This window comes from Cyprinodon variegatus, unplaced genomic scaffold (assembly GCF_000732505.1).
Source record: "Cyprinodon variegatus isolate N-32 unplaced genomic scaffold, C_variegatus-1.0 Scaffold908, whole genome shotgun sequence".
Lineage (NCBI taxonomy): Eukaryota > Metazoa > Chordata > Actinopteri > Cyprinodontiformes > Cyprinodontidae > Cyprinodon > Cyprinodon variegatus.
Genome location: NW_015151361.1, coordinates 1 through 11,914, shown reverse-complemented (window position 1 = coordinate 11,914; position 11,914 = coordinate 1). Strand labels below are relative to the sequence as shown.

The 11,914-nt window shown below is 39.7% G+C and overlaps 1 protein-coding gene across 1 annotated transcript; it reads left to right on the top strand.

The window, feature by feature from the left end:
* Nucleotides 1–411: 411 nt before the first annotated feature.
* Nucleotides 412–11,285, top strand: LOC107099787 (solute carrier family 12 member 9-like). The gene is made up of 6 exons (XM_015398048.1): nt 412–681; nt 9,681–9,884; nt 9,995–10,129; nt 10,263–10,400; nt 10,477–10,779; nt 10,865–11,285. Exons 2-6 carry the CDS (start codon nt 9,683–9,685, stop codon nt 11,074–11,076), a joined length of 990 nt encoding a protein of 329 aa, XP_015253534.1. The 5' UTR covers nt 412–681; nt 9,681–9,682; the 3' UTR covers nt 11,077–11,285.
* Nucleotides 11,286–11,914: the final 629 nt, after the last annotated feature.

Here is an 11,914-nt window from a genome sequence, read left to right as displayed (position 1 = left end):
TCTTGCTGCAAACAGTGAATGAAATAAGCCTGCTTAGAAAGTACAGTCTGATCTGTCCATTCTTGTAGACAGCTTTAGTAGAAAGAGCATAATTACTGGTTTAGAACCTTTAAAACTGTTTACATGGGTCTGTGCTTGTTGCTGTACAGTGACCCCTTGTGGTGATGACTGGAAATGCAGTTTCAACCTGTTCTTCCTCTCTAGTCAGGTTTTACAGAGCTTGTGATGTAGAGTTTCTCTTACAACAACTCTCCATTCTAATACGAAATAAATCTGCCTCTAAATCAGCTTTAATTCTGTTAAAAAAGTATCAAAGGGTCTGAGTCAGTGGGTCTGAAATTAGGGGCGGAGTTATGTCCAAACCAGCAGTACCTAAACATGTTTTTTTCCCTCCCCTTCTGGAAGTCACATGGGGCTCTATCTGGTCTTCCGTGACTCATTTTGACAAATAACTGGGGGGACAAGGCGTGACGGAGTGTGTGTGTTTTCATTCGGCAGCATCCAGCTGTCTGGAGGTAACTCTGCCCTTTGCTGGTAGCTGCTTCCCTCCACCGGCCTGCGGTCTCCTTCTGCCCGCTGGAACGTCACCGCAGCGCGGCCGAGCGGCGCGCTTCACCCGGCATCAGCGGCGGAGCCCCGAAATAAGGAGTTTACAAAGCCGGAAGTGGACAAACCTCAGCGGTGAGCCTTTTATGTTTCATTAAAACATCTCGGGACGCAAACATCCGGAATGTTGCTCTCTGACTGAAGCTTTGTTTCAGCAGACATTATTTCATCCGTAGAGAAGCGACAACTTCCTGACCTTCACTTCTGGAGCGTCAGAAAGACGTCAAGTGTTTGATTGCATTACATTCACCATCTTCAAAGACGCAAACTTTTTTTTTTTTTTTTTTTTTTTTTTATGCCGCAGCTGCTCCACCCTCGCGTGACGAAAGAGATGTTTTATTTTGGAAAGTTAAAGTGGGGTACAGGGGCCTCCAGGGGGCCTTTGGATGGATGCATTCTGCATCATAAATTCAGTGCGTCATTGAGGGCCTCCTGCAAAGCATGCAACCAGCATCATCAACACTACAGGGAAGGAAACTAAAAAAGGTCCCTGCGTATTACTTCCCCTTTTGAACCTATTTTTTCTAAGGTCGTAAAAAGGCTGAGAGGCAACAACAATGCAGAGGCGTAGCCAGAATCTTTTTATAAGGGTGGCCAGGCAATAACCAATGTACACTAAGGGGGGATAAGCACTAGAACCTCGGGGTCAATCTAAGGCTACGTTCACACTGCAGCCTGAAGTGACCCAAATCCTATTTTTTTTTGGCCCATATGCACCCTGGATCTGTATGAGGCTCTGTTTGTATCAAAAATAAGCAGATGTAAAATGTCTAGATGTTGTTGCATATGTGTTGTCTGCATATGTATAAGTTGCACATGTATTTGTTGCATATGCAGATGTTGCCTCACTGTAATCTTGCCAGACTACATGTCTGAAACATCCGTTATTACGAAGCTAGTGCCGGAAAAATAGTTTGGTTGGTTGAGCTGCGATTGAAAAACCAGGTGATTCAGACACTAGATAAAAAATAAAGCACTCTGAATCCTGCCAATGTGAACACACATTTATTCACAGGACAGAGGCGGGGTCCCTTGGGTTTATTTTAAAGTTTTAAGCCTATAAATGTACCTACCCCCCCAAATATTATACCGACGCTATTTGATCCTACGCCACCTCCTTCCTCCTTTGCTGTCCTAATTAATACCTGAAGTAAATACTAGAGCCGCCGAAATGTAAACATTTTGTAACTATTGATAATGAAAAGATAATCTTTCAGTAATTTCTAATGAAAAAAACTCTACTTCCATTGTTTGTAATGGCGAGGGGAACAGGCATCAAAGACCAACGACAAGAAGCAACAACATTGCCCAAGACAAGAACTAACAGCTTAGAGCAAAGGCACTAACCAATCACGGATGTTTCAGACATGCAGACTGGCAAGATACAGTGAGGCAACTCTGCATATGCAACATAGACATGCACAATCTACATATGCAACATAGACATGCAGAATCTACTTATGCAACATAGATATGTGCAACATCTACATATACAACATAGACATGCAGAATCTACATATGCAAGAAATACATGTGCAACTTATACATATGCAGACAACACATATGCAACAACAGCAAAACATCTAGATATTTTACATCTGCTTCTCAAATGCGACATGGGTCTGAATAGCCTGGCCGCATTCATCTTACCTGAACGCCATTAATACCCAACAAAGGTCACTATTCTGGGTCTTGCAAGAAAAACAGCAACCCTAGTGGATGATGATGCGGAGAGCAGTATTTATGTTTAACCACTGAAAAGATGGTGTTTTTATGGTTGGGAAAGATCGCTAGATCCGCTCCGGCACTACCATCCATGTTCACTGAGCATGCTTGCTTGTGACGTTATTGCGTCCTCTACTGTGCATGCGGGATACTTGCGTTGTATGGCTGCAGTTCACTCAGGGGATCACATACAAGTCGCATATATTTAAATGTGAACGGCAAAGCAAAAAAAAATCGGAATTGAGCATCAAGGCCAGCAGTGTGAATGTAGCCTACACTGTTCCAACAGGAAAATTAATGAGTAAAACTTCTATATTTTCAAAATAAAGAGAAACTATACTTTCCTACAGCCTTTGCTAGCAAATAGATGCATATATTTAAACATCCGTAATTTCTAGATAAAAGGTATAGTGGATAAAACTCAGCTTTGAGTTCAGGGCGTAAATCAATCATCGTCGTCTTTATTTACCTACTTGTATCGATAAACGTGCTGCATAAAATTCATATTTACAAGCACTGATATCTAAATTGGTTATTTGATAAGTTTTTATTAAAATTACTGTATTACTGCTGCCACCATCTGTATTAGAGGGGGAAAAAATGGTAGGAGCGGCCAATGATTGGGTTAAAACAAACGTGTATTTATGTTGCAGGTGTTAAACTATGGAAATCTCTGATGTTTTAAAAAAACAACAACTAAAACTTGGCTTTATGCACTGGAAGGTGCAAGACGTTGATGATTTATACTTGTATTTTGTGTTCATTCTCTTTTCTTCTATGTTAGTGATTCAGTCTGACTCTGTTTGTACTTTGTTGGTGCCTAATAGAAATATTTGTACATTTCATTTGTGGTGTGTAATGATAAAATGATGTAAACCATAATAGAAAATACATATTTGAAAAATAATACATGCACAGAACGTTTACAGTAGTGAAGTTTATAATTAAATCTTTAATCCAATTAGACAGGTCCAAAATACATACACAAAATACATTGTGAGGCCTAATCTTTAACAAAGGATTCTGCACCAATACGATTCGTATGTTGAGCCTAAGCCTTAGCTGATGGTAGAAGCTCCAGGAATTTAGCCAAACAAAAAGCAAAATGACAGTAAATGAACATCGGTCAGACTTTTCAGAGTTGGTGCTAAATTTTGGAAGGAAAGGAGTTTGCAGATTTTTTTATAAACTGCTAATTTAAATGTTTGGTTTGGCTAGCATTGGTATTATTAGTAGACCTGACAACGGTACAGAATGAAGGTGAGGTGCGCCTCTTAGTGAATCGTAAATCTCGTGAATCTTCTGAATAGACCCGCCCTCTCCATTTGAAAAAATAAGATAAAATGCACATGTACAACCCTGTACCCCCTCCCTAGAGGGAACGCTTATTAAACCCATGCAAGAGCGTGCACGGTCACATTTCTCCTCGTGCACACTCTGTTTAACAGTGTTTAGGTTCATCTGTGCTCTTTTCTCTTCAGCTTAGCCAACAGTTTGTTGGTTTTAAAAATGTTTTAGATCTAGAAACTGAACTGACATTTAAAGTGATATATATTTTGGATCCTTCTCCTTCAGAAACGACACAAAACTTTCAAGTTTCACTGACGGCCTTGTGTTTCAGTGAGTGTCTCTCTCTTTGAAGAAGCTTTCCGGGATGTTTTGTTAGATGTAATCTCACACAGTCCTCATTGGTTTATGACTGAACTCACCTGGAGTGTTTGGAAAGCTTTATCTTTGTCCTAACTGAAGAAAAATGATGGGTCAATTTAAAGTCCAGTAGAGTTTAGCAGGTTAGTCGTCTAGCAGTAAACTTTAGGAAGGTTTTACTTGCTCTCTGTGAGGTTGAGTGCCAACACTCAAGACCTTCAAGGTCGTTCTTATACAGTATAGAGGCCAATCAGATTTCTAAAAATTTGAACTCCTGTTTTATCTAGTTTGAAAAGCAGCTTTTTCCTCATACCTGCTTTGAAAGAAAATATATTGCCTCAGTTATTCCAAAAATTGAGCAAGGAAAAAAAAGTTCTTGAACTTGATTTTAACAGAAAGGAGAAGATGTCGTCATCTCCAAGATCAGACATGCTTTGCTGTGTCCAACGTCATGTGATTCCTTTGGCTGAACAGCTCATTGAGCCTTTTTACCTGCTCCGCTGATCAAAAGCAGAAACATCGGCAGGCGTTGGAGGACAGCCGAGGGATGCCGTGCCGCTCAGATGACCTTTCTTTGCTTTAAAACCCATGTGAAAACGAACAAGCTGCTGCGAATCAGATGACTGTGAATACCAACCCCTAAGTGTGAGCAGGAGTCTTTATTAAGAAGTGTGACATGAAAAGTTTGACTCACAAGTTCTCCTTTGGGGCCTCTCAGAAAAGCACTTACTGTCCTTGGCAATAATTTATGAAATATTTAAGTAACTAAGCAGAGTATAGTGAGGTATGACTAGAATGAGCTGTACTTCTCAAACAGGAAACCAACGATAAGGTATCTGTTTTAGTTGAATTTACTGACTTACAAGCTCTTTAATGCCTTTGTTTTATTACATGGCGAGTATTGAATTATGAGTTTATTGTTATGTTAGTTTATCACCAGGTGTTATAAACTATGAAGATTTATCTGTGGATTTTCTTGGCTCTGTGAAATCTGGGCCATGTTTTCCCAAATTAGACCAGACTTCATGTTGTTAATGAATCAATAAATCTAGATTTGATTGATCTAATCGTTCACCCAATAATTAACTGATAAGCGGCCATTTTTCTCTTGTATCAGGATGATCTTTCCACACAAAGGAGCCAATATGTTTTACAGCAACCCCGTTTTAAGAAAAGTACTTTATATGTTGACAATTTATTGGGCCTGAATATTGATTGAATAAGCAAAGGTGTTTTCTTGCACATTATCAACCTTTTTACAAGGTATAACAAAACAGGAACCTATTGAGACACTAACTTCAGTAGTTTATTTATAAAGCACCAATTCACAACACATGTCACTCCAAGGCACTTTACAGAGACAATTCAACCAGATCATCCGGTCAGATTGATTTAAAGTTTTCTATCTTAAAAAAACAGCTGATTGCATCGACTCATTGACTTAAAGGCAATCCCTCACACTAAGGATGCTTGTAGCGACAGTAGAGAGGAAAAACTCCAGTTTAACAGGAAGAAACCTCCAGCAGAACCAGACTCAGTGTGAGCGGCCATCTGCCTAGGCTGACTGGGGTTCAAGGAGACAGAAGCAGACACACAAAAGGAACATAGCAGTGATGATCTATGAAAAATTTTCTGTTAGAAAAGGTAATAGTATAGAAATAAGTAAAGAGGATTAAAAATGATGAATAAGATGTATGACACACTTATGATTTCCTGTATAGAGAGATGTAAAGACTGGGTTGAGTATTAGGATGGGTGTTGCGATACGCTACGTGTGACGATACTTGGGTCACAATACGACGTTATCACGTTACTGATATATATTGCAATATTTTTCCCAGCTATCAAATTAAACGTATAGATAAAAGTATATTTTTATCCGAAGATAGTGATCATTTATCTATTTTGGTATCCCTGTTGTTTGGGGTTTGAGTCCCCTGTGACTGCTTGAACCTGTGGAGTTTATTAAGTGTATATATTCACAAATATAACCATAGAGAGTTCAATCTGCATCCTTGTCTCCATTTAACAGTGTTAATATTTTCAGACTGGACTCTGGATCCATTAATGTTTCTGCTCTAGCACGTCTCCACTCAGGCTTTAATTCTATTGCAAATACCAGTGAGGCTCTACTTAAGAATGAACAGCGGCGCCCTCTAGAGGACAGCGGTACCTTACACCTAGGGCTGCAACTGCATATTTTGCTATTTGATTAATCTGTTCATTATTTTTTCGATTAATGAATTAATAATCGGATAGCCAAAGAAGAAGACTTTATGAGATTAAACCAGGTGAAACTAAAACTTTTCCACATTTGAAGTTCTGGATAGAGATTATTGAGAGACGATCTTCTTTTTTTATATTAAATGCCAAATGTTTATATATTTTTTCACTGGGTATAATCTGGGTATAATTGCTGCTCTAAGTGGGTCACTCTGTCAGCTAAAGGCATGTTTTAAACACTCTTTACTCCAGTTAACGATTAATCGATTACTAAATTAATCTGATTGTTTCAGCCCTACTTACAACACTGAAGGACATTCTTTCCAAGCAGACTTTATCAGTTAATTGAATGGAACACATTTATTTCTGGTAAAAATTTAATAGACATCTAATCAACCATCCATTTTCTGACACGCTTAATCCCAAGTGGGGTAGCGAGGGGTGCTGGTGCCTATCTCCAGCTGTCTACGGGCGAGAGGCGGAGGTTCACCCTGGACAGGTTGCCAGTCCGTCGCAGGGCAACACAGAGATGAACAACCATTCACACACACACAGCTGAGGAGAATTTAGAGAAGCCAGACATCTAATCATATGCCAATTATTTGTTTTAATCCCTTTCCCTTTGTTTTAAAGACTTTCCTAACTCTCATTTGAGGTCTGTGTGTTGTTGATTCTCTGTGCCATAAGGCTCTCAATGGACAGACCCATGAGTGTTTCTGACCTTCTAAATCTTTATGTTCTCTCCTGGATCTGGCCTTTGCAGATCTATGGCCTGAAGGCTCTGGCTGTTTTTATCTATGTGTCTGCCTTCCTTCTAATGTAATCTATCCTGGGATATATTGAGGATAAATCATATCCTGACACATGTTGGGCACAAAATTATTTTAAATTCACAACCCTAGTTCTAAGTCCTCTGTGTCCTCCAGCGGGAGTTATTCTCAAGTAGAAGATTCTGATCAGAAGAGATCAAAACAATCATCAATACATGTGGTTCGTATTTTTTCCTAACCTTTAACACACCATCCTTGCTGGTCAGCATAGTAGTGGCTGAACATGATGTGAAAAAGTATTTGAGCTGTAGGAATAGATAAGCTGGTCATCTGAATGACGCTAAATTTAGAGCAACCGACTAGAGGCTGGAAAATAATTTAGACAGGATAGGAGGATCCGTTCTCAGCAGGAAAATGACCCAAAACAAACAGTCAGAGCTACTCATACAATGGTTAAAGTGTCAGTATGGCCTAGTCAAAGTACAGACCGGAATGGTAGTTTTAGGATTGGTAAGAAGTTCTAAAAATCAATGTTTACTGTCGCTCTCCAACCAATCTGACTGAGCTAGAGCTGGTTTGCATTGAAGTATTTATTTATAATTATTTTTATTAATTTATTCCCTTCATAACCACACACTCTTTAGTGTTAATCAGATAAAATCTAACTAAAGTACATTGAGGCTTTTTGTTGTAACATGATCAACTTAAGAACTGTAAACTGTTTAGTTTTAGCGAGCTACGCTTCTATCGTCCGCTGATAGAAAGCAGTTTTTTCCTTTAGATGATTGGATTTCTCCTCCTCTCAATCCTGTTCTCACTCTAGTTTTGTTTTTGTTAAGCTGAATGGTTATATAAAAGTTTTGCCTTTTTTATTTAACTTATTTAGGGAATTCACAACAAACAGTTTAGACTGACTGTGATTTTTCCACAGCCTCATGCAGAGATCTCCATTACAGACTCATGTCTGTTTTCAGCTCCACCTCAGGACATCATGGTCACAGCTGATCAGTATCCACCTGACTTCCCTGCAAAGAGTTTCCTCTTTTTTTTCACAGAAATCTTTATACTATGTAACTGAACCTTACATGGACGACTAATGTAACCCTTTGGATGAAGAATTAGAACAAAGTCCTGGTGTATTTTAACTGTTCAAGTAGTTCCCCTTAAACACTTTTAAATTACAACATTTTGTACACTTTTTTGGGAGAGGTCGGCCCTCCAGGCATATGGAGACAGAGCTACAGTGGAACAGTTTTAGATCAATTCCTTTCTTTAAAAAGTCTCAAAGTAGAGACTAAAAGTTCAGTTTGTAAACATCTATTCTATCGCAAAGAAAGGGCAAAACATGTAATAAAGCTGATAGAAAATTTGCCTTTTAAGATTTGAAGTGTTGCATCAAAGTAGGTTACTGCAAGATACTGAGTGAAGGGGTCTAATTATGAATGCCAAAACATCCAGATATTTTTTAGGTAAGGGAACTGTGTAACCTTTTAGTAAAGCATTTGCTTAATTTGAGATATATCAAATGATTATTATTAGGTCAGTGTGCAGCACTTGGAGCGTATCAATGCTCTGAGCAAACCTAAAGAATTTATTAGGGATTCTGTCAAATATCAAGATACTTAGTTGGTATTGATTGGAATTTTGGCCGAATAGATTTTAAATGTAAAATATATTTATAGGCAAACATCAAATAAATGTTCTTACTTTTATAATATGACTCTTAAGCCTTCAGCCAATTGATGGTAGCGCACTGCCTGAGAACCTATTATACAGCTGTTCTGCACCAGCAGCAGCAGAAAAACAAGATCTCTTGATGTTTTCCAGAACCTTTATTAATATGAAAATTGGAATATATTGTCTTTGTTAATGTATCGTGATCCATTAGGAAAAAAATTATCGAAACACGTGTATCATGATACGTATTGTATCAACAAATCCTTACTAGTGCACTTTACCCAAAAAATGTCAGGTTAACTTAGTTTGATTTAGTAAATATACTGAAATTTTATTAATCACTAGAGAAATGAGGGAAAGTTTATACAACATTGTTACCAATATAACTTGGAAAATGTTTAAGACGGAAAAGCTTCTTGCTTGGATTTAACCTAAACTGTGGCCTCATCCAGGCTGCTTTCCCAACTCTTCTACAGTTACTGACTTTGCACTAGGGATGAAACAATTTAAGGTATTGTTGAGGAATTCTACAAATTTTTGTGAAGGCCTGCCCTCTCCACTTTAAAACAAAAAATGCACATGCAAAACCCTGCACCTGCTCCCGAGAGGGAACGCCTATTAAACACGAGCGTGCACAAGCCCATTTCTCCTCGTGCACACTCTGTTTAAAAGTTGCTGTTTGCATCGTTAATACAGGCTTACTTTCCAAAAGAAGATTTTAAATTTTTCCAATATGTCGGACTCACCACCGCTAAGTGAAGATGGGGACGAGCACGTAGGACGGCCTTACATAAACATATCACCAGGATGATTGACAATTAGAAGGACCACTTATTTTGATGATCCACCCGGACACTGTTACTGTCATGTTGTTTTCTTCCCTTGTTACCTTGTATGGATATTTTATGGTTTTCAGAATAAACTACTTATGTCAAGTTTTTAGTTTCAGTTTTGCTTAAATTGTAATTTCTGGATTCTACTTGTAAATTGCTTTTAATGAACTATTTAAACCCCACTGTCTGGTCCCTGCAGCCATGCCGAATGAACGCTCCCCTCTGATCACCTCTGGGGTGTGCGGACTGACCCTGACCACAGCATGCGGCACAGCGTCAGACTCCCCCCAGGAACCCAACGCCGGGAAACCGGCTCAGGACCCGCGGAGGCTGAACACCTTCTTTGGGGTGATGGTCCCGACCATCCTCTCCATGTTCAGCATCATATTGTTTCTGAGAACAGGTGTGTGGCACAGCTTCAAAGCATGTAGAGGAATAAAGACGACTGTTGGGTGTTTGTGAAGAGTCTGCTGAGTCACTGTGACTCACAGCGGTGTGATCTCCATTTTGCAGGGTTTGTGGTGGGTCATGCAGGGTTGCTGCAGGGTCTTTTGATGTTGGTGGTTGCCTACACCATCATATCTCTCACAGTGCTCTCAATCTGTGCCATTTCAACTAACGGAGCTATTCAGGGCGGCGGAGCTTATTGTATCCTTACCAGTTATAAACATATGTTTGTATATGTTTGTATGTATAATGTTTGAATCATTTGATTATTCCTAGATTTTTGTTTTCTCCACATTCATATCCAGATAAATCAACCTTAATTAAACTGCTGTAGATATGATCAGTCGCTCTCTGGGACCTGAGTTTGGAGGGAGCATCGGTTTGATGTTCTTTTTTGCCAAAGTATTTGCATGTGGAGAGTACGTCCTGGGTCTTGTGGAGGCCATTCTAGATGTATTTGGAGCAGATCCTGGTAGGTTGAGTCCATGCTTCGGTCGTCTCGCCCCTCAGACATCCATCTGAACTTCAGTTTGTTTGATTTCTTTCAGAGTCCTCTGTGTCTGAAGGGTGGCGGGTGCTCCCTCAGGGTTACTGGTACACCGTTCTGTACTCCTCTGTGGTCCTCCTGCTGTGTCTCCTCGTGTGCCTGGTGGGCGCCCACATTTACTCTCGCACGGCCTTCGCCATCCTGCTGGTGGTCACCGTGTCGCTGTTGTCCGTCTTCATCAGCACCGTGGCGGTGAAAGCGAAAGACTTCGTCATTGTCCACAAGGGGCCGGGTAACCAGACGCTCCGCTACAACGCCAGCTACACAGGTTTCAGCGCCACTACGTTGAGGAACAACCTGGGCTGTGAGTCAGGATTAGGAGCAATAATGATACTTCAGCTATTTTTTCCCCAGGTTTTGACTTTGTTTTGGTGTTTTTTTTTGTGCAGCTGGTTACTCTTTGGACTACAGCACCAACTCCGTCATGTCGTTTGCCACGGTGTTTGCAGTCATGTTCACCAGCTGCACCGGGATCATGGCTGGAGCCAATATGTCAGGTTACAGCTCGTCATCTTTTACTTTTCATATGTGGAAAATACAGCAAATCAAAAATGCTTTTCAAACTACATTGCGATTGTACTTTGTTTTTCCCTTATATTAACCACAAGCAGGTAGATGTTTCTTTGCTTTCATGACCTTGAAAGCTTTATTGTCCAGTCTTCTGTCCCAAGTATTCACTGTTATTGAATGGAAAAGTATTTACCTCTACACAAATGCATGATTTTATGCACTAGCTGCAACCCTCTATCCTTCTGTAAGGCGGCAGAACACTTTGAGCATATTGCCGCCATCTATAGGGCCAAAGTGAGAAAGTCATTGTCAGACTTTTTTAGAATTAGATGTTTTTTAAAGATGTTGAGACAATATAGGTCAAATATATATATAAAAAAAGGAAAGATAGATAGAAGTTAGAAGATAGCTAGAAATGATTAAAAACTACAATTCAAGAACAGTTCCAAGAGCTGTAAAGAAACATAAAACAACAATATAAACATAAAGAAAACGGCATCCACAGTTGAATGGATAGGAATGAAAGGCTTGACTGAACAGGAATGTTTTTAGCTGACAATTAAAGACTGCTTGGTGAATAAGCGATCGTAGTTCAGGTGCTTAAAAAAGCTTTCCACAATCTGGGAGCAAAAACAGCAAAAGAAATAACAGCCCCATGTTTTGCACCTAGTCCTGGGGCATACAGTTGTGATGAGCGGGCCCTGACAGTTAAGAGTTCACACAAATATGCTGGAGTGATTTATGTATGTATGGTGAACTCAAGCCAAAGTAATCTACTCAGCGGAGCAGCTTTTGGTCAGAAAAAAAAAAAAAAAGATTACTGTCAGCCACTTCTTCCAGATCGAACCAAGAGCCTTGGCAGACAGGGATGCTGCACTAGCTGTGATCGCTCAGTTATTTCACCCAGCAGGATTAGATGAAAACCTCTA

Excerpts from the sequence above, each read along its gene's own strand:
- LOC107099787 (XM_015398048.1), top strand. The coding sequence starts at position 9,683 with ATGCCGAATGAACGCTCCCCTCTGATCACCTCTGGGGTGTGCGGACTG. Across the intron at positions 9,885-9,994 it reads CATATTGTTTCTGAGAACAG|GGTTTGTGGTGGGTCATGCA; the intron begins GTGTGTGGCACA and ends TCCATTTTGCAG. Across the intron at positions 10,401-10,476 it reads TGTATTTGGAGCAGATCCTG|AGTCCTCTGTGTCTGAAGGG; the intron begins GTAGGTTGAGTC and ends GATTTCTTTCAG.